This window comes from Dermacentor albipictus, chromosome 9 (assembly GCF_038994185.2).
Source record: "Dermacentor albipictus isolate Rhodes 1998 colony chromosome 9, USDA_Dalb.pri_finalv2, whole genome shotgun sequence".
In the NCBI taxonomy this organism is placed as follows: domain Eukaryota; kingdom Metazoa; phylum Arthropoda; class Arachnida; order Ixodida; family Ixodidae; genus Dermacentor; species Dermacentor albipictus.
In genome coordinates this window covers 41,664,723-41,687,971 of record NC_091829.1, presented here as the reverse complement: position 1 = coordinate 41,687,971, position 23,249 = coordinate 41,664,723, and the positions used below count along the sequence as shown (strand labels likewise).

Sequence of the window (23,249 nt, the reverse complement as noted above, 5' to 3'; positions counted from 1 at the left end):
ACAACTTGGGCCACTGGCTAAGAGTAGAAGTCGTGAATTGAGACAACGGCATGATGAGCCTAGGATCACAACGCTGGATTGACGACAATTGATTCACTTCGACGGCATCACGACGCCGATGTGACGAGTGCATGATGACAACGGCATGACGATGACAAAGCTGGAATGACGATGGTGCAATGTCCACGACATCGCGGCCACGAGCACATAGCGTTGCAAGCTATTAGACAACTTGGGCCACTGGGTTCGGGTAAAAAGGCGTGGTGACGACAGCATGATGAGCACCAGATCATGAAGCTCGAGTGACGACCATGGTAAGCCCACGACAGCATCACGACCAGGAGCGTGCCTAATGTTCCAAGCAAGATTTGGGCCACCGGGCAGGCGCAATAGTGGCCCAAATAATAATGAATGAGTGAATGAATGAATATTCAGACAGACTGACAGACAGACAGACAGACACAGATAGATAGATAGGCTCAAAACGGCTGAAGTAGGGAAAGAATGCTATTTGCATTTAGGTTTACTTGTGTGGCTGTGAATTGGCAGGCAGTCCCACTGAAGAGCTGGCGCAGAAATTCAGAAAGGGCGGTGTAGAGAAATCTACTGAAGGAGATAATTCACTTTCGCTAGCGTCCAGATTACGACGCCAATTGATCGTCTGACTTCACTTGTATTTCAGACTTGTCGCTGATTGGATCATTTCCATGAAAAGTAAAAAAAAAAGCCGTCTTATTCAATTCGTTGTTTTTCAATACTACGAAGACATTATAATGGTAAAGAATTCAGTGCCCTCGGCCAAGCTTCGCCACAGCCTGCGACGTCACATGGCATGACTTCGTGAATTAAAAAAATCGCGTCGCTTCCTGCTTTTGGCGTGTCAAGCCGCATGCAACCGTGTCGCTTTGTCTTTCCTTTGCCCTATCTTTGTGGCTACATGTCCTCCTGTCTTTGGATTTAGTGTGTTTAGCGCAGTTACGTTTGCTTAGACAGAGAATTTCAGTGATTCCGGTATTCCGGCAAGCCCGGGAGGTTTGCCGTATGAGCGGCGGCGTAAACGTGAGCGGCCAGATTGGTGGCGCCAGCTGGCGGTGCAAAGCTGAACCACACAGAGCTAATAGCTGTATTCTGCTTAGCTGCTTGCGTAAATTTTCGACAGCGGCGTAATCGTGTTCACAATTGCGCCGCTGCCGTAAATGTGCACCATCAGCGAAGCAGAATATAGTTGGTTATTGCAATTTTAGCAGTGAGTTTTTCTGGTTGAGTGCTACGCCACCAGGCGGCTGCACCGCTCCGGCCGCTCACGTTTACGCCCCCACCCATCCGGCAATGCGCCCAAACCAACCCCCGTTTGCCGGAATAGCGGAAAAGCTAAAAGTCCCTATTTAACCACTCTCCGATTTTCGATAAATACACTGATCTGCAGCCACGTTTCATTCTTTGGCAATGACCGTATGACGATGCCTGAAGCGAGCTCACCTTTAACTTCAGGTAGGCGTCCACCCTGCAGTCCTCCACCTGACTCAGCTGCAATCGTTGGCGAGAGAAGAAAACTAATCAAACAAGGACTCTGTACAAAATATGCCGAGAGTTTCAGCGACGATTGTTTCAGATAAAAAATGGCAGAGTTGAGATGGAAAGAGAATTTTTACTGACCACCTTGAAGGTAGCGAATGACATGGGAATTTGCTCGATAATCGCTAGTACGATTTACCAAATTTTAATGACAGACTTTTAATTAGCGGTTTCACGGAGCATGTCATCACGCAAAATTTAAGTCATTCAGTACTCAAATCGTAATGTTTTGTTAGACACTGTGCCTGACACTACTTTCGAGAAATACGGATTCGTAAATGGGTCGTGGAGTGCACTTGCTTCTATACAATAGCTTACCGCACTGAATTTTTTTTTTCATTGCGCAAAAACGTATCCGTGGACGGTGGGTGGTATACTATATGCTGCTAGGATTCAGACACGATCATGTTCCTAGCAGTTGCGTTTACTTCGAACAAAAAACGGCCCACCATGCTTTGTACATATGGCTGTTTGCTGTTTTCCCCGTGTTACACAACCCTTCAGTACATCCACCTGCTTGTGGTGACCGTATGTGGGCCGAACTCGTGCTCATTGTAATGAACACTAAGTACTACTTGAGGTACACTTGATCGAGTATTTTTAGAGGGGCACTAAAGGAATATATTAGGCCGGTCTAGGTTGATAAGCTATTCGTCTAGAAGTCTATAGGTGTTTTCTGCGTGCCAGTACGTAAGATATTACCACCAATAGCCCCGCCGCAGCTCCTCGGTTCGAATCGCCCGCGCTAAAGCGGGCGAGTTGAGGTAATACTCACGTGACCTCCCTCTCTGCCGCTCTCCTTGAATCGGCCAATGCTGGCGTCGAGTCAGAGGTGCCATAGTCCGAAATAGCTGGTGCGCACCACTCCTTCCATTTTTTTTGTCATTTTGTCGCTCTGTTAATCTCTGTTATCGCCACGAATGACGAATTCATTATTACGAAAACTTTGCAATCTAGCTTGACATAGTACTTTCCTTTATGTCCTTTAAGCATACTTGAACATTTGGGGCCGATCGATCGCCACGATAAGAAACCCCAGCGTATTTCGGCGACGCGAACACTTGCCGTAAACCAATTCTTGGGTTTATGTGCCAAAACCACGATGCGATTACGGGGCACGTCATTGTGGGGGACTCCGGATTAATTTTTTACCACTTGAACCCAAATCTGCACCGTTCTTTAACGTGCACCTAAATCTAAGTACATGAGCTTTTTCGCATTTCGCTTCCGTCGAAATGCCGCCGTCATGGATCCTGCGGCCGCTTCCCGCAACCGTCCCGAGCCGTGGCGGCTTATCTAGCTGTGCAAGGTCAAGTTTTATTCTTGGGCGATAACTCTCGACCCAATGATTACGGCCATACTATCTATTTGCGAGATTTCGCGTGGCATCAGCCCGGGCCCCTCGAAGTGAACAGCCGACAGCGTTTCTGGTCATGTGTTTGAGAGAAAGATACCACGTTTCGTGTAAAAAGAAAAAAAGTATATGGATGTCTTCAGTCCAGAACGTCGCTTGCGCCGTGCTTCAGCGCAACAGACTAATTAAAGTCCACAAGCAACAGCTGGTTGCGAAGGTCAGTTGCGGTGGTCAGCCACTCAATTGACGGAATGGGTGGGCGAGATGAGTGTTTGAGCTTGCCGGAATGAATGCGCCCTGTTGTGGGTGTTGCTTACACCTGAGATAATACAATCTCAGCTGATACGATGCAAAACAGATTTAAAAAACATCCATTAAGCTTTTAACATATTAAAGAACACATACATAATTCGAATGTGTGCGTATTACGCCTGCAGTTGTCAACGTATACAGGTTTGCACGTCTCACCAAATCTCTCGAAGAAACTTGCTATCCCCACTGAGTCAAGTTAGGAAAGAAAAACTTTCCAACAGCCGTTCAGTCGAACAACGTCGCCGCCTGCCCTTCGCTATATCTGCATAAAGCAAGGCAGAGCAGGTGACCACAATATCGCAAATTGCTGAGATATACACGTGAGCAGGAGAAAGGTTCGCGGCCTGCCATTCCCTCGGAAGAGCGGCATTCTACCCGGTCGATCGCTAGAGTGGAAGCACCGGCGTTGAGTCACTGTGACATGACGAAAAGAGCCGTCGCTAAAAGATGGGACTGTCGGGAGCCCTTCGTATCCCGGGATTCCGATCCCGGGATCCAGGAGGGCCGGACAGATGCCAGCAGTACCACCCGGCGGCAGACCAACTCCTTGACGTGAGAAACGCGTGAATCCCCCGCCAAGAGCCAACCTGGCCACCTTCCACCCCCGCGAAGACCAGCCAGTTTGCCAGTCAGTCACGGGAATGGTGATGAACGTATGGTAACAGTATTATATTAGTGTGACGCTTTAGACCCTGGAGACATAAGACGAGGATAAACACAGATATCCAACGCAGCGCTGGAATGCAAATGACGCAAAGCTTGTTAGCGAATTAGCAGCAGTAGCGGATGACGCGGGCGCACAGCCTGGTCGCCGGTACATTTGAACGCATTAGCATTATTAGGGCAGTTCACGCACTTTCCGGAGGCTTATGTATCTACGTTTGTATCTGATTAACCGCGAGCTTACACGGCAATTCGTTTTTACACGGCTAGTGGACGAGCGTAGACGAGAGAAACGCAGATTGTGACGTCAGCAGCGACCATGTTTTATGCAATCGTGCTATTTAAAGCGGCGATGACATGTGTTCTTCTGCGAAGAAATGTTAAAGCGTGATTAATTGTGGCGATTATGAAGTCAGTACAACGTCACGTGATTTCTACGTAGTGTGCTTCAAGGAAATTACCGATGAAAGTGGGCCGGTCCCGGAGATGAGGGAAGTCTAACACGGATACTCAGAGCGCGAGCTGTCGCGAGGAAACGAAATGAGGAAGTGGGCCGGGGTGCACGCGCCCATTATTTTTTTTTATGCACCTAATTTAACCACCCGATTCATGGCCAATCCCCCACTGTGGGTATGTGCCACGGCCACTCATGACGACGACGACGACGACCACCACTACCAGAAAAACAACAACAACAACAACTGGCTTTGGAACGAGCGAAGTGTGCGTGTGATCGGGGTATATGCAATGCTGTGCATAGCTGCACCGAGTCTTCGCAGTACGTGTGTGTGCCTCGCATTGGGAAAGACAGCCGCACGAATTTGTTCACACGAGTTCAGAGGCCCAGATTGAGCTTCCTCTAGCTTGACACTCTATGCTATTTACAGATGCTGCTGTCTCATGTTTGGGGAATTAAGGGAGGCGGCAGAGGTAGTGCATGAAGAGAAATCTCTGTTCACGCGAAGCGTTGGTGAAGCGGGTAAAGTAATCAACGGTGATCGATACAATTTCGTTTACTCTAAATTCATGCTCTGGAAAGTTTAATCTCACGAAACGTTTATTATCGAATTCCGTTAACAGATCGACGTGCTCTAGAGATGCTGGCGAACCGACGTTATATAATCAGATTTTACGTAGGATTTTTCTTTTTCTTTTAACGGCAAACGGAGGTGGGAATGCTTGGCCACCAAACAAAGCTTATATAAGCCAATTCGCGCGCGGGCACTTTCATAAAACCTTTGCATACATAACCCCCCCACCAAATAACAAAGAAAGTTCGAAAGCATGTTACATTCCTGTAACACGTTACAAGGCGAAATTCTGCTACAGACTTGGTAATGCGCCGACTCGCATCGTCGCGTTGCTGCTTTCGTAACTCGGCTTCTTCGACTTCGTTTTCGACGCTTAGACTGCGGCTTTGCGCGCCCGTGTAGCGGGTTCAGACCCGCGCCGACGACGTTTCTCATCGACTTTACGTTGCATCCTTTCAGCAGGTGATTGAAACGCATGCTGTCCTGTGTGTTGCATGGGTGATTTCAGTGAATGTGTGTGCGCTGGTTGCTCCACTTTGCTGAGCGCTTGACGCCTCAACCTTACGGGGGTATGAGCCATTGCATTTTATGCGTTGCATATTGCAATCACTCAGTTCAGCCCTTGGGCGCGGTCGGGCAGCCACCATTGTGGGTATGAGCCATTGTTCATTGCTGCGCGTCTCATATGTGGGTCTATTCTCTTTTAAGTTTGCTATGTTTGCTATTAAGTTGCTTCTATTTTTATGCGTTGCATATTGCAATCACTCAGTTCAGCCCTTGGGCGCGGCCGGGCAGCCACCATTGACCTTTAGCGCAACCACGTGACGTGACGTCACGACAGCCGGAGGAAAAGCTGGGCCCCAACTCGTGCAATATGCAACGCATTCTTGGCTTAACCAAACTAAGCCTGGCCATTTTTCTTCTGGTTCTCTAGTGAAATGACGCAGCCCACTCTGGGCGATCGGCCATGAATCGGGTGGTGAAGAAACTGTTAATTCTTTTTTTGAATAAACCAGGGTGAAATGAAGTAAGTATCTTGCAAACGGGATTCGAAGTGTGTACTGTTACAGATATGAATAATCAATTATCCAGGTATTACATAAAAAGAGGGATTTTGTGAGCATAATAAGTATTGAGAAGAATTCTAGCACGCAATGCTTTTTGGTCTCACGCAGAAAGCTGCAGAGGGCTTCACTTCACAAACGTTCCTGTGGATGTAACCCAGTACGGTAGCCCCGATGGAAATAATTACAGGAAGAATCAAATTCAAGTAAAACTTTTGGAAGGGTTCTAAAAAAAATATTTTCCGTTGAATAACGAAACGGCGGCGTGTCAAACAGAAGTGTTGCAGAGATTCACACTCATTGCATAAAGGGCACAAGGGCGACATAGCCACGCCAGAGCTGCGGAGGTAAAAGTTCAGCGGGAAGACTCGGCACCGTAGTCTTGTAATCGCTACTTCAATTTTTGTAGTGGAGCACCATTTGTCGTTTCAAGGAAAATTGAGATGCGGGAAATAAGACGTTGACGCCGATGATTGCGCGATGTTATTTGCAGAAGTATATTTACTGGATCGCGCCGAAGTGATGAAAGCTGACGTATAGTAAAATGTGGATGACCTTCGTGGGATGCTACTGCGCGTGCATATGCATATTCGTTTAAGGCTAGACCTTTGTGGCCTGGCACCCACACTTAACGAATGAGACGAAAGTGTTTATCATTGTCTGGAAAAATATAATCAACTTCAATTTTAGCGACTACAACAGTGAAGTTTAGTAACCTCGCATAAATTTTAATGGGTACAGTAGTTTTTGTACGAAAACAACTTGAGGGCTACGTGAGCGATACCATTGATAGTGAAAAAAACATGGCCGTGGTGATGCATATATCTTTAGAAAAGTTTATACTGTTAGGATATGAAATCGCATGAGAAGAGAAGGCAGGCGTGCTTCTTGATATAAGACACCATTAGCGACACATTTAGGTATCCTCTCTTTCTGTGCACAAGAATACCTGTCTGCAGATGATATGGGCTCTACGCCGTGTACAGTGCTTGCAATCGTTACAACAGAGTTGTCAATCCGACGCTCGACGACTATCCTGTCACCGGAAAGCGCGTGCTCGTCGTATACTGACGGGGTTGCCGTCGGATAATATAGGGAGCCCAATTAAAGACCCAGCGTGACCATATGGTAACACGTACAATAGCGCGCTCGTACACAGAATAAATGAGTGAGCGAGTGAATAAACTTTTTATCGGGTCCAGCAAAACGCGATAAAACGCGCACCCGGCTAATCCCACGACGCGACTGACAGACCTATATAGCCTGCCGGCCCGATCGCGCGCGCGCTGGACGGCCAGGATTTGGTCCTCAAAGACGGGACTTCGCAGGAGCGCGTCCCGCTCTTCCTTAGTGAACTTCGGGCCCAGTGACTCGCACTCCCAGAGCACACGAGGCAAAGTAGCAACCTCGTGCACAGGCCACGCAAGAACAATGTGGGTAAATCTCGGGATGTATGCTGTTAAGGGACGCCGGATTTGGGTAGGAGTTCGTTTGCAAGAGTCTGAGCGTGACCGCCTGCGGCCTGCTTAGCAACATCATTCTCTTGAAAATTATCACCGGAATTCGCACATTGCGTGAGGTAAAGATACATGTGGATGGTGCTATTGCTGAAATGAATACCGGAAAAAAAATAAAGAACCTCAAACCAACGGGAGCGTTGCATCTTGCCGTGCGGAACTGCAACCCACTATTTCCCGCCTTTTTGGGCAGCTCCCAAATAAATATAAGCGACTTTTGCGACCTGGTGTTTGCAAGCTGTATCCTAACCCTCGAAAGACACGTTGGGGCAAGCTGGGCGTGGTATATTGAACCGGTATAAATTTAAAGGCTTCGTGCGCATCTGCGTCACCATATGGTCATGGTGGCACCTAATAGGTTAATATATCCGGCGAGATTGAGACCGATCCCTACTGCCAGCCAGCCACGCTACCCCCGTCAAAGAAAGCTTCGCTGTAACACACATTTATGTGAGTATACACACGAAAGGGTTAACCCTTCCCTGTCAGGAAAGTAAGCAAAGCGAACAAGTTTTATTGCAGCTATCGATCTGTTTCTAAAAGTTCAGCGGAAAGGCAGAAAATTGCACTAAGAAACACTCATATATGCCGTTAGGAGCCGGCCGCTTCAAACGTCGCATACCGAATCGCCGATTTCTATATACTTCTTCCAAACATCAAATTATTCCGTTTTGTCACTGCGAAACGCCTATGGCTACAACAGCAGCTATCTTCTACAACACGTGCGATTCTAATATTTCTTATCTATGGCGGCGCCTCGCAAATGAGTCGCGTTTCTTTGCGGACGACGGATGGCCGCATCTTAGAAACAACTTGCGACGACGGTAATTAAAGTATAGCGAAAGTTACAACTAAAGTTCGTGGACGAATAGGCGAGCAGTCTTCAAAAGAGGCTGTCTCTCTAGCCGTTCGAGCACTCCCACGAAACAAGAACACGTAGACGGGCGCATATTATCGGACGAGCTGGACTGGAAAGAAGGAGCGATGTCCGGATGCTGGAAGGTGCACACCCTTCGGATCGTCGTCCGCTGCGCCATGCAGTGAGTCGTCCCATTGCGTCGCCACGTGACACGAAACCAGGCCTACGCGCCATCGGTCGCTGGCGTGCCGTTCGCAGGCTGAAACCGACTGCGACGCGCTTCCCACAATCGCCGCTCACGCGGATGTCGACGGAAAACTTCGCAAAATTCGCCGCCCGGCGAAGCCGCCATACGGTGTACGCCACCGCGACAGCCGAAGGCCTCGGCGAACTGCCTCGTGTGTCTCAGCGCCACGTTGACGAGCTGCTCCGCCGGCAGCCTATTCCAGTGGATGCCTTCGTCGCCGCCGGCGCAGTTGTCGAGAGCGAAGTATATGAAGAATAGCTGGCGCGCCGACAGGTGCGGTAGATCCTTGAGCCGCAGGTCCATCTGCCAGATACGGCGCACGTTGAGCAGCTCGTTGAACGCCATCGCCGCCAGCAGGAGCGCCGACGTCCGTTCCATGAACAGCGCGCCCAGCTGGCCGTCAACGACGCCGGGCCCGCCGAACCGAGCGGGTAGGCTCCTCTGGACGTCCCTGGTGAAGCACGACACCAGGTTGGCCCGGCGCCTGCGTGACTCGTCCGTGAGGCCGAGCGGCGTCTCGTGCTCGTACGGGTTCTCTTCGAGAAGCCGCATCAAGCCCCGGAACAGGCGTACGGCGACACGCGCCAGGTGGAAGACGAACACTGAGCTGTCGGTCGGCACGGAATAGTTGAACAGTGCCGCTGGGACGTGGATCGTGCGAAAGGCGCGCTCGAACGTCACGACACCGGAGAGGTCGGAGTAAGTCGCCGCGAGCCGATGCCGAAGCGTCGAGCTGTTCACGAGGAGTCCCTCGAACACCTGTTCCTGTTGCCGCTTTGTGACGTTCAGAAAGAAGAGAAGCGCGTTCTCGCTGCTCAAGCTTCCGGTAGGCGCGCACTGGCGCTGCCCGTCCGCCAACTGACCGAACTGCGTGATGACGCGCCTCTTGAGCCGATAGCGGACCAGCAGCGAGGACAGTTCGTTCATCCAGATGAAGTCTTCTACGTGCCTGAGAAACACAGACTCAAGCTGGGAGAGCCACTCACGCGCCGCGACTTGCTGGTTGGCAGATTGGCGCCACTGCTGAGATACCTTGGCGAAGCAGTTCGGCAGCGTCGACTCAGCCAGGCGCGAACACAACCGCGATGATGGGCCGTCTCTGGCCGCCTCGGTGTGGCCCATTATCGTCTCGGCTGCGAGTAATCGCAGTCTCGGCGCGTAAAACGGATAGAGGAAGGGCGAAACGCGAACGTACACGAGGAAGCCCATGTAGTTGAGCGCATCCAGCGGCGGCACTGCGTTCAGCTTCTTTTGCAAGCCCAGAAAGTAGCGTGGCGAGCGCAGCAGCACCTTCTCGGAGTGGCTCACTCGGCTTCGCACGTCGGCTAGCAGGACTTGAAGGAATTCTCTCAGTCCTCGACCGAGTTGTCCGACTTGGCGCACGACAAAGTCGTCGCCGGCGGCACCATAGGACGGATGTACAAGGGAGGCGAGCGCGGAGTGTACTTTAAATAGGCTCTCGTTCAGGCCGGGCATGCCCTCGCCCTTGTGATAGGTGGTCGCTTCCTCGACGGCTCGAGTGAAGAAACGATGCACGATCGGTTTGTGGACGTTGGCTTCGCGCAGCACTAGCCGGGGCTGATAGAGCTCTACTAGCGTGGTGTTCAAATCGTCTGGGTTGACACCCACGCTGGCATCGACGATGGTCGAGAGGCCCAAGTCACGTACCAGCTCGCCGGCGAAGCGCCAGACGGCTAAGGGGCCGCCGGGAACAGGAGACGTGCGTGGCCACTCTTGTATCGTCCAGCCTTCAAACAGTGCTTTCATGGTCCTGTTTGAAACATTGTTTCGGTGCCAACCGTCCACGCAGGCACCGTAGATTTTAGCCGCCACTCGGACGTCTCCCTGGCTCGCGCCAGTGATATGCGAAATGTAACGGGCCGCCAGCTGTTCCTGCAGCAGCGTTTCCTGGGAGACAAAAGATGCATGCTTCGGCACCGTGTTCAAGTAGCGATGCTTCCAGCGAGCGCAGACGTGCTGGTAGAAGTTATCGCACGGATCCGTTTCTTCTGCAAGCATACCGCCTATGTAGCGCGCCTCGCGACTGCAGTAGTCGGTCGAACAGTAGTACACCCCGCCAGCCGGCGGTGGAGGTCGCCGCGGAGGAGCAGGTGACGGTGTCGGAGTCCTTGTGGCAGGCTGTTTTCCACCAGTCCAGCGCGTAGCCTTGGTGTCCTCTGGAGCCGTGTCGATTATAACGCTGCACGCCGTGGTCTCCGCCGTCTTATGGTCCGGCTTCATGTAGTAATAGACCAGACCAATGCAGAGAACGACGCCGGCGATGAAGGCAATCAAAGTGAGCATGCAACAACAGAAGGCGGGCGCCGTCGAGCCCGCTGCCAGTTGGCGTCGGCTCCTCTTCCTTCGCTTGCCCGAACGCGACCTGCCTCGCCTTCGGCGGCCGCCTCGGTCGTGTCTTCGGCGACGCCTCCTTGAGTCCTTCCTGCGCCGTCGCCGCCGCCTGTCGCGCTTCTTGCCACGGGAGGACGACTTCCCGCTCTCGGAGTGCGGCTTCGAGTGCTTGCTGCCAGACCGCGCGTGATGCCTCCCGCTTTTTCGTTCGCGATCATTTCCCGATCCTTCCCAGTCTCCGGGGGGCGGGTACTCTGAATCGGCTCTCGTTGCTAGCTCATCATCTCCGCGAATATCTGTTACGTAAGCCCCTTGACAACGATTGAACGCTTCGACTATCGCCGGCTCGCTGACCTGCGTAAGGTCAGGTCGCGACAAAGTCCCGCGAGTCCTCGGACGTGACCCGATGACGAAATCGAAGTCGCGGGACCTCATTCCACTTGCGCGCTCTTCAACACGTGCTTCACGTGCTTTCTCATCGCGAAGTCCGTGGCTCTTTCGACTCCCGTGGCGCTTGCGGGACTTGCCTTTCTTGTCCCTTGCCCGCTTTCCTCCTTTCCGTGACTTGGAAATTGCGATTTTCGGCTCCGACTGCCCGGTTTTTTTCTTAGGTTCCCGACGTCCATATTCCCCACTAATCACTGGTCGAAGGGTCATGTCGAAGTCGAAGTCGCGGCCACCATGTTCTCCCGTAACCTCTACGTGAGCCGTCTTTTCGTCATCCTTTTCCTTAGCAGTCAGTCGATCCGGTGGACTAGTTTGACCTTCCGGGTCCAGAAGCCTCTTTGGGTCTCCGTCACCAGGCGATAGTTTCTTCTCCTTTTTCCGTTTCGAAGAGCTACTTTTGCCACGGCTTCGACTTTTGCGCTTCGGTTGACTTTTTCGGCCTTCACTTTGCGGCGACCCCTCGGTGTCTTTACCCTTGTGCTTCGAATGCTTGCGCTTGCCTTCCTTTGAACGGCGCCCGCTTTTGGAACGTCCGGAAGAACCTTTCGATCGGCCTCGTCTTTTTTTGGCTGCGGTACGGCTGGGAGACTCCTCTTTGCCAGCGTCCTTCCCTCCGTCATCTATGCCGTCGGCCCGTTGTTTCTCAGGCTTCTCCGAGACTTCTCGAAGTGGCAGAGGTTCGCCCGTCAAACCGACCACGGGAGCAACCGTTGATCTGGACGGCAGCGCTGGGAGCACGTCCTTGGCGGTCGTTGCATTCTCCAGACACCGTGTCTCTTCCACAGGAGACAGTAGCCATGGCGTCTCCATTCCTACCCTCATCGTGCTCCAACTAAGTGGACGGCTCGTTTCCCTGGGACTCCACTGGAACTGGAAAGGGACCGACTCTCCGGCTTCTGGAAGCTCTCGTTGGGCGCCCTTCTTGCCTACCTTCGTCCTCCCGTGCTTGCTTCGCTTAGTTTTCCTTCCTTTAGAACTTGCGCGCTTCTTGCTCTTTTTTCTGTCGAGACTCTGTTCACCCACTCCTCCTTCAGGGCTCCTGTCAACATCCTTCTTTCCTTGATCGCTTCCCAACTCTGTGTGTTGTTTTCTTGGCTGCTTGCGACCCGCTTTGGAGCCTTTTGATTGTCTTTTTGATTTGCGTCGGCTTGAACGGGCACCGGACCCGTTCTCGCCCGCGGGAGCCGATTTTGGTTCGGGAGAGCCCGAGAGCGTTTTGGTGACCTCTGGGGGGGCCTTCGACGGTCTTCGAGCGTCGCCTGCCTGCTTTCTGCCGGACAGTCTCCGCTCATTCGAAGCCAACGTGCTGCGAGTAATGGGGGTCAAGTTGACGCCGAAGTTGACGCCCTGCGGCGTACCGTCTGGACCCTTCAGCCCCGAATCCTCATCGGCGCCAACACGGCTTCTTTGCGTACTCCAGCGGCGCTCCTGCGCCACTGCACCAGACTGCAACGACGGCGGAGTCGTACCCGGTTCAGCTGCGGTTGCTTCGGCACTGGCGAGAGGATGTAATTGACGTTCCCGTGCGACAGCATCGGCTTCTTTGTCGTCAGCGGCTGTGCTGCGTTCGTATGAGTTTAGCGGCAACAAGGCTCTTTCAAGAGGCAAAGCCACGAGAGCTGCCTCTTCGAGAACCTCTAACTCCTGCTCCAGATCTCCATACCGCACTAAAGACGGCTCCCTCTCCTTGGTCTCCGGTAGGTGCTTTTCCGCATCACGAGAACTTTCGTCGCGTGACTTGCGTGCCCTTGATTTCTGCTTCTTGGATTTCGTGGGCCGTTCCTTTGTTGACTCATTCTTCTTTCTGGAAGCAATTTTGGTAAAGTCACCGTCCTTTTTGGATCCCCTTCGTCCGGGCTTTCCCTTTGTTTTCAGTTCGGGCTTTTCAGTGTCCTCAGCCATGGTCGCCTCGATAACGCCACTTGCTGACGCAGATTTCTTGCGCTTTTTCTTCCGCCTGCCCTTTACGCCGCCTTCCGTTGCTCGTCTTGCTTTTTTTCGGGAAGACATTCCGGTAACTTCGGTTGCCACCTCGGGCACTTCTGCAGATCGTTGTTCAGGCTCTCCTTTTCTTTTTCTAGGTGGCTGCTCTTGCTCGTCGGCCTGGTATGGCGGTTCAGGGGGCATCTCCACCACCTCTAGTAGTTCTGCAGGTATCTCCACGAGCTCTGTCTTGCCTGTTCGCGGCGCCTTTTGCTCGTCCGCATGGTGCGGACGTTCAGCGGGAAGCTCAACAACTTCTAGTACCTCTGCATAGTGTTCCTCGAGCTCTCCCTTGCCTATTCTAGGTGACACTTGTGTTTCGTCCTTAGGGTATGATGTTTCAGCGGGCAGCTCCGCCACCTCAGGTAGCACTGCAGGGATTTCCTCGTACTGGTCGGGAAGCCCTTGTTTTTCGTACGTAGGGTATGGTGTTTCAGCGGGCAGCTCTGCCACCTCAGGTAGCTCTGCAGGGAATTCCTCGGGCTCGGCGGGAAGCTCGAGCACTTCAAGTAGCTTTGCAGAGCTTTCCTCTGGCTCAGCCTGGCCTCTCCTCGACTTCTCTTGCTTGTCGGCATCGTCCGGCTGTTTAGCGGCGAGCTCGATAACCTCAGGTAGTTTTGCAAAGCTTTCTTCAAGCTCTGGCTTGCCTTTTTTAGGCGGCTCTTGTTTGTAGGCATCGTACGGCAGTTTACTGGGAAGTTCTACCACCTCGGGAAGCTTTGCGTAGCTTTCCTCGGGCTCTGTCTTGCCTCTTGCCGGTGGCTGACGTTGTCTGTCCTTATGTCCATGTGCGAGAGGTTTTCTCGCCTGAGTTCGCCTCCCGACGCTGACGATTTGTGTCAAGGATATGCGAGGAGTTGCCTGGCCTATGTGTCGATCTTGGTAATAGCGGGTGCGTACACTACTTTCGCCTCGTTGACCTGCGGCTTCCATTTCATCGTTGGCGCCCAGAGCAGCTACAATGTTGTCGTTCTTATCCGATAGCATACCCCGGCCAGAACGGGGAGCGGGCTCCGGCTGTCCTGCCCCAGCATCCGTGTGAAATAAATTGTCCAAGGCGGCGGTGATGCTGGTCGAGATATTCTGCAGCAGCGACGTCTTGCGTTGGTGCTCTACACTGGTGTCCACCGTAAGCGACACTTCCGAGCTGCAACCGCCGTGACGCGCGTACGTTTTCGGATCCTCGTTTGTCGGGCTCTGACTGCAGCCCCGGAAAGCGGTTCCCGAACCCGCGCTTCTATCTCCACGCTTTCCTCTGTCCGATTTATGCACCTCCACGTACACATCAACGCTGTGTGCGGGTTGCTTGCCGCGTCTTTGTGCGGCGATTCGCGCATGCCCAGGAGTCCTGCTCGCCGGTACGGGCGCCGTCGCGGTTGGGTTCGGCGGCGCCGCTTGTGCCAGTGGCGGCGATCCGCGCCCGTCCTCAGCGACGGCGCCCGTCAGCAGTGCCGCCGTGGACTCGTCAACATAGAGGGCCTCTATCGCCGGCGCGGCGACGTACGTGGAGTCGCCCGTGTCCTTCCGAAACCGACCTTCGGGACGTTGACGCCACACGGCGTGCTTCTTCGTCGAACCCGTGGCTGCCGAAGGTTTCTGGGGGCCAGAGGCGCGTTCGTGGCGTTGTTCCCGGGGCTTCGGTAGCGTCTGTCGGCGGCTGGTGGCCAGCGCCGCGACTTGCAAGGGCCGCCTCGGTGCTGGTACGAGCGCGACCCTCTCCGATGCGTCGGTGGGCGGCAGAGCCGTCGGAAACGCTGCCTCGTCGTCGTCTTCGCCGCGGCGCCGCGTCACCGTTCTCCGAGAAGAGGCCGGAGGCTCCTCGATTCGTCTCGGCGGGGGTGAGGGCTTCGGCGACCTCTTGCGAGTGCTTGCGACCGGCGTTGGACCGGCGCCTCGACTCTGGTCGCGGCGGGGGAAGGCGGGCGGACGACTGCTTCGAGCTACGCTGGGACGGCGTCCTTCCATGATGCCGCTGAACGAGGGAGTAGCGAAGGATCAGTGGCTGCCGCAGGATTCGAGGACACGCGCCAGGTATCCTTGGCTTCGTCGCGCGGCGAGTGCGCGTGCGTGTGTCGGTAATGTTGATGGTGATTCCTTCAGATGGTGACGATGGTGATCTCCAGAGTATGTCGCATGCCCACTACGGAGAATAGGTCAAGAAGCAGGTGGTACAGTTGAAACAAGAATAAATAAATAAATTGCGCATGTGCTGCAGCACGAAATGCACATGAATAGAAGGACGCTAAAGAAGGAAATAACTTGAACTGTATTAGTAATTTACCAGTATTAGTAACTCAGCACTTAGTACAGTAAGAAAAAGAAAAGCCGCTGTTACCGAGAGGAAAGCCTTGGCAAGCCAGAAAAGACGCAAGAACGAAAAACCGGTTGCAACACCACTTTGGAAGGTTGCTGCACGAGCAATATTTACAATATTTACAACGTCTATCCTGGCTTAGTTAATGTCCTATCGGTAAGGATGGACTACATTGTACCTTAATAGAGTCAAATTGACTGAACTTGGCAAACTTCAAGGACATTTACGGAGCCACAACAGCCCAAGTACGACAAATCTTTTTCAAGTCCCCGACGTCGCATTGTACAGCGGCAGGGGTTTCGGCGCAAAAATTCACGGATTCATCCCGTCAGCATATTGTAATACTAGAGTGTTTTAGCATCTTACCATGAGCGTTTCTGGTACAGGCTATCGCAACTGCGCCCGCGCATAGTTTACCGGGCTCCGATAATGTTTACCTGGAATGCTCCCGCTGTATACCGTGTTTGCGTAACAACATGGAAGCACCCGGGCTGCCCGCTTCGGTTCTACGTCACCCCCTCCCTTTTGCTCACCGTCACGACAGCAAGACATAAGTGGTAAAATCAGACCGCTTGGTCTTATCCTTCGCCCAGGACAATTATCCTTCGCTCAAGACAAAGTATGAACGTCGCTATTATTTTGTTGCTGCAATTGAGATCGCTCGTTTATTTTTAAGCTGCTTGGCCTAAAGCGATGGCATCGAGACGTGAAAGTGTGTCGATTTGCACTTAACAGATGGTGCCACTTGACAATGCTATGTCGATTAACGCTAAATGCTGGTCACCTAACCGACCGCATTTTTCTTTTCTGGAAGTGGTTACAAGATAATGACATCCCCGATACGACAACCATCCGTGTGAAGTCAGTTAGGAAGACCCCGTCTTCAAGAAGCTCATTTCAGGACACCTGGCTATCTCGATTGGGTCAAGCCAGTACTCGGGACATTTGCTCGTAAGTAGGGACTGTCCCACTAAATTGGGGACGGTTGCTAAACCTACCATAAACGCCGCCGACAGTGGGGGTGCCGCGCAACTTTACTTAATTTGGCAACTGACTTTGTTTCTGTAAACGTTGTCTGCTACAGCGCTTCGCGGCGAGGCACGGAACGCAGCCTTCACTGCACAAGCAGAGGATGCGTAATAAGTACGAGTAAAACATTACTCACGTGACCGCTATTCCGAAAGAAAACTTGGACTCAGCTGTTGTGTTGTTGGATTTGCCAGTGTGCGGCCGACAGCGCGTGCTTTATAAATGTGGGGAAAGGAGAAGAAAGTTTACTTGCCCCTCCCCACTCTTGACTGGGGGCCCGTGGGAGAGGGTGCAAGTGCCCCCCTTACGCCCCGCCCACCGGTATTGTAAAATCAAAACTGTCTATAACCAAATGAGCCTGTGGAAGCCGAATGGCGGTTTGCGATCTGCCATCCTTTTCGTTACTTCACCTGGAACAGAAGGTAAACTACTATGGAAATGCAGTACGACGACGGCTTCGATGCCCGCTCGCAAAAGTTTTCTTTTGAGCATCGCGGGCTGGTTTCGTTCTGCAGCGTTTCTTGCTGCACTTGACGGAATGCCAGTTTTTCTCTTTCTCAAGTTCGGCAGTTTATTTCCTTCAGTTTCGTTGGAATTGGAATGAAATGATCGAGATTACTCTTCTGTTTTCGTCGTGAGCCCCCTCCCCCTCCCCCTCCGCCCCCCAAAAAGAAGAAAAAGAAATAAAAGAAGTCACTCACCAGCGCGTCGTCCTGGCACGTGGTTCGCGAGTCCGCCTGTATGATCCGAGAGTAGAGGCAGGCGAAGTACTCCCGCTTCAGCAGGTCCCAGCCTGACTGCGAACAGGGGGCGCGACTTGTTTACTTACGAGCTCGCTTCTCGACCCTTCTGTGGGGCGAGCAACCCCACGAAATGCGGTTGAGGGCCCACTTACGATGTCCTTGAACTCGAAGCTGTCGTCTGAGCAGCCCTCGACAACGGCGTTCACTGCGTTGCGAACAAGACGAACAATCGTTTGGAGGATTCGACGCTGCGGGCTGTTTGGAAATGCATCACGAGAATGACCGCTGCACCGTCAAGCCCGGGTTACAAACAAACAAGAAATGCTTTAAGAAAGGAGAGAGAAGCCACACTTTCTTGGCTCTCTTCGACCGCGCAAGTAACTCGAATTAAGAAGCCGTTGATGGGCTGGCTTCTTAATAAAAGCCTATTCCGCGTCTCCACATCAACTCCACACCTTTTGTACTGTGACCACTGCGCGGTCACAGTACATGTCAGTCGTACATCTTCACGTTCCGTTTTGACTAACGTCTTCTGCGAACGCATGTTTTGCTCACTGTGGGCCCCAGTGACAAGCGGAGTGGCGCGTAAATGTCGGAGTGGTGTCCAGGTTGCGTCCACGTTGTCAAGCGTTCTTTCTTTCTTTCTTTCTTTCTTTCTTTCTTTCTTTCTTTCTTTCTTTCTTTCTTTCTTTCTTTCTTTCTTTCTTTCTTTCTTTCTTTCTTTCTTTCTTTCGTTTTGTATTAATAATCAACTGTTGTAAGGAACTAGACAAACAACTTGTTTCTTTTAACGTTATTTGTTCTTACATTTTTTGCTCTTTGGTAATTTTTCCGTTGTGCCTAAAGTGACGCGGAAGTTTCGGCGACGATTATCAGTGCCTACCTTGCCGAGTGTACCACTCCTTCCTTGGCGGCCAGCAGACACGTGACAATAAATAAATAAATAAATAAATAAATAAATAAATAAATAAATAAATAAATAAATAAAGTTGTACCACCTCTCCATAGTTACTCGATATAGAACACTATTGCTCTATTGAAATACGGCCTCCTTTTTTGTAAGGCGTGCAGAACAGCCGCATAGCGGGCGCCTTCGAGAAGCGCTACCTTGTTCTCTTGCGACTGCTGTTATACCGAGAACGTGAGAGTCGTTCGCACGTGAGTTCGCACCCGCGTGATCTCCCAGTGAGCGCTCCCGTGGCGATTGCGCATCGCCGTGCGTAGCAAACGCCCAGCCCGCAGCTGCCTTTTGCAGATGTATTATCTCATTAACGGAGCGAAGAGTTATTTGTACTCGTCGCGTGTGAGCGAGCCGCAGCGGGCTCGTGCGAGGAGATTGGGAGGCCCTACGTGGTGGTCAGTCGGAAGAGATGGATTATTACGTCACTTCAGGGAATACTTCTCGGGTCTTCTCGAGCCGTCTACTGGATTGTGGCTCGCATGGATAGTGACTTCCTCGTTTGTTCTGAGAAGAAATACATTTTGCTGCTGCTGTTGTTGTTGTAAACATCGTGGACGGAGATAGTTTACGCACGCAAAAGTATACATAAGGTGGCTGCAGGTGGTAAGTTACCTCAGCCTATATCTCACGACTGCTGCGAATACGTGCAAACACGGTTTATCTATAGTATTTGGACGGCAGCATTTTTTTTCTACAAACAACTTGTTTCAGAAGAAATTGACAAGCACGAATGGAAATAGTAAGTATAAATAACTTGCTATCTGAGATAAAAGTCAAATTCGACGCTGCCTTCACATTAATGCAATTCAAGTTTATTTGCATCTATACATGAACGGATGACTGGAGTACAGACAAAAAGCCAACTGAATTCGGCTTGACGGGGTCTGTAGCCCCTACAAAAATGGCACTGTGCACAATAAAGAGAACACAAACATACAATAATGGATAAACCGATATCGACATAAACCGAAACGATATCATATCGATATAAACCGAAACGATATCATATCTGACGTCATATCTTGCTGAATTGGGATGCTACTCTAATGGAAAGTACAGTTGGCGTGTAAAAATGAAGGGGCGCGAAAAAGAGAAAGGCTGAGCAGCTGCATGCCGGCCTGGACTAAAACTGGCACCATTCTTGATACACTTGAACTGCGCGGAAATTCAGCTTTTTAGAGATACCTATGCACCGTGAGCATTTCTCATCGATAGTACGGTCACTATGTTTTGAGGTATACACTAAAGAGAATGAGAAAAAAAAAAGAAATATATTTTAAGTGTATTAGCAGGTTACCTTTACACAATATCAAGAAAAAAGTTACTCTTACCGCAGCAAGATGCTCGGTAAGCCAGAAAAGATTCAAAAGAAAAGGGGAAAAAAAAGAAACGAAGGGTATGGGCGGCGCCGCCGCCGTGAAGTTCCCGCACCTGCGCTTCATGACGTCATGAATATTGACGGTGCCTTCTCAGGCCTAGTTAATTTCTTTTTATCGGTAAAGATGGACCATATTGTATTATAAGCAACGAATGACTGAACTAAACGAGCTAGAATAAATTTTACTGAGCCTCGACGATAGAATCACAGTAAAACCTCGTTAGAACGAAATTTAAGTGGGAGCTGCAATTCGTTATATCCGTTACATCGTTATATCCGTTGTTAAATGTACTGCAGTATGAATCTCTATGGGGATTTCTAAGGAAATTTCTCTTCGTTATAGCTGTTATTTCGTTATATTCCGTTTCCTTATAAGGAGGTTTTATAGCTTTGGAATCATTTACGTCACTCTGGCGCTGGTTAGGCACGAATTTTAGAAAGTGAAACTGACCTTGATTTTCACTTCTAATAACCAGCCTGTTACCGCGAAATTAACGAGAATACATAGTTTTGAAATATTAATTATTGGTCTAAGCTGACTTGTTTCTGTTTAGTGTCCACTTAAGCTGCCTCAAGTATAGACTTAAAACGCTCTCGTTTATATCTCTTGCAAGGAGCTGTAGAAATTGTACTTACTTATGTAAACAATAACGCGGAGCTTTTCTCCGCGATGTGTTATAGAATTGTTATGTGTATGACCGTATATTTATTTTTCTTCTTTTTTTGACAACCTAGGCATCTGTAGCTGAACAAGTGACACATTGGGTCAGGTGCCGTACAACACACAAGCTTCCGGCGCCTTTCTAGGCCTGACGCATGCCGTGGCGACCGTGGTGTGGCATTCGCAGGTGTTATAGCACTCATTCATACGTAACACACACACAACCATATAGGTATACATGTATGTGTACTGTATATCTGGCTCCTGTTCTGATATGCCGTGTGCGTTACGTACATCATGACGCCGCGTTCTCTCTTTCGTTTAATTATCTGTCTCGTCTGACTCATTACGTGCCTTCTGTCGGGGACGTTGTTGTAAACAATCTCCCGTCGCGCTTTCATTTCTGGTTTGTTTTGTTTTTTGTCTGTGCAGTCGGAAGCAGTATGTAGAAAAGTTTTCTTTCCTGTAGTTGGTGATTAAAAGGATAATTAGGATCATGATAATTAGTTAAATGAGTAGTGGCCGCCTCGAGTAATTTAGTTCGAGGGTTGTAAGTGTGCTGTCTGCCACGGGTAGTTTTTACAGATTTTGTGCATATATATATATATATATATATATATATATATATATATATATATATATATATATATATATATATATATATATATATATATATATATATATATATATACATATATATATATATATATGTATATATATATATACATATATATATATATATTGCCGCGCGACTGGCCGCTCGAGGAACTTTGCGTATATTCGCGGGCTTCTTTAACACTCGAAAACCACTTTTATGGTAGCGCGTATTGAGCAGCAGAAAGCTGTGTCGGAAGTTTTTCATGTTCCTCTACAATTTTCTCATTGACACTTTTCATCTAATTATAATGTTTGCGAAGTTGATTAATTGAGCTTATTTATGTAATTAGGCGGAATGCAATAAGAATTATCTGAGTATCTCCAAGCGACGGCAAACAATTTGACGGATATGCGGAGTCACTTTTGACCCTTTGCGAAAGTTCAGCAGTAATTGTTCGTCTGTTCCTTTTTTTTTGTTCGTCTGTCAGTACGCGAGGGATGATTTTGCATCCGATTTTGTGTCTGTTTTCCTAAATCGTTGAGTAAGGTCGGATTACGCGTTAATCCCGGTTGAATTTCACTTGTGATATGCGCGCCGTAACAAGGTGATTTTCAACATTTGCAGCGCTGTGTGATGCAAGTAAAGAAATTTGCGTGCAAGTTGAAACCAGCTAGCGGAAGACAGGGGTAATTGGCCGTCGCTGGGATATGCCTTCGTCGCTGGGAAAGGTCTGTAGTGGGCATAAAAAGAGGCTGATGACAACGATGATGTTGTCGACAGGCGACCGACTGTGGGTTTTGTCTTGCACCGAATCTATGCTCTCCCGAAGCCTTTGGTGTCATTCGCTGACACGATTGGTCGATGATGTTTCGTCACCATATACTTCCTAAACATGTATCGTGCTATCTTGGCTGGTCCAGCTATCACCTTTTGCGTAAACTACATCTTAGTTAAAGCGCACTCACGCGGCCATGTGTAGGGATATTTCTGTGAGCTGCCATTCCGTTCCAGGAGGTTAACGCTTTTTGTTTCGTCCTACACACTGGCAACCACTTGGAAATGCAGTATTACTGACTCGAGCACCAGTATTCGAAGAAATGAGCTCGCAGTGCTAGTGTATCAGCCTGGCTCTGCGAGGTGCCTTTAGTTTCTAGGTTAATGGCATTCAACCTGCGAAGTGCCGACAAAGCATTTGATAGCGTCGATTACAGCAGAACTCTTATTTGCTTCAGGAACTGGAGGCACGTAGCGCTCTCGGTCGCTGCTTTCTTGACCGTCACAACGAAGGTTGATGTGCTTCTTGCTTAGCACGTTTCCCAGATCCAGAGGTCAAGAAGACATGTTATATTTGTTTGCTTTCGCAACTTATCACCAGTGCTGCTAACTCTGAAGTCAAGTTCTCCCCCAACTTGGATACAGAACTTTCCTAGATTTCCCTAAATTTTTGTAAGATAGCGGTTGCCGGGATGCCGATACGGTTTCTCGAAAGATACTTTTGCTATGCGAATAGACTGAAAATTATTACTGAAGTACTATAGCGCCAAACAGACGACACAGGAAGAAGAGACACGGACGAGCGCTTCCTGTGTCGTCTGTTTGGCGCTATAGTACTTCAGTAATGCACCAACTAGCCCAACAAAAAGTTTTGCTGGAAAATTATTAGTTTAACCTTATTTCCAAGCTTGGTTTAAAATATTTAGAGAATGAAGTCTATGCTATCAGGCTGAAATGATGGTGCAGTGAAAGTTGTTCTAACTTTACAGCCTCCTATTTGCTTGAAGCCCCCATATTCACAGAAGACGTTTACATGTTGCTCTACATGCAAAACGAGTTTGGACAACAAAGCGCCAAAATTGATACAAAGCTTTTTTTCGAATTCTGAGGAAGATAAGCGCCGGACCACCCCTACAGAATGTAGCAATGTCAAAACAGTGTTCCACTTCACGACACCAATAAAAAATATGTGCCATAAATTTTTCTTGCATACCGTGGCGTACAGACGTAGCACCAGCCCACTTACGCGCTAACACGTCATTTCGAGCGAAGCAAGCAGATAAGCGGCTAATGTTTTTTTTTCTTTCCTCCTTGACAAAGCTCGCCTAAATGGTAAGCTAACCTAAACGGTGAACTCACATTTACATTCTTTGGGGTGTATAACTCA

General features: G+C 50.1%; 1 protein-coding gene across 1 annotated transcript in view; it reads right to left on the bottom strand.

The window, feature by feature from the left end:
• Positions 1–23,249, bottom strand: part of LOC139049602 (uncharacterized) — a 34,544-nt gene that overhangs the window by 7,965 nt on the left and 3,330 nt on the right. The window contains exons 2-4 of the mRNA XM_070525187.1: positions 17,643–17,695; positions 17,449–17,544; positions 1,480–1,527 (exon numbers count right to left, since the gene is read on the bottom strand). Coding sequence (XP_070381288.1) covers positions 1,480–1,527; positions 17,449–17,544; positions 17,643–17,695 — 197 coding nt within the window. The remainder of the gene's footprint in view (positions 1–1,479; positions 1,528–17,448; positions 17,545–17,642; positions 17,696–23,249) is intronic.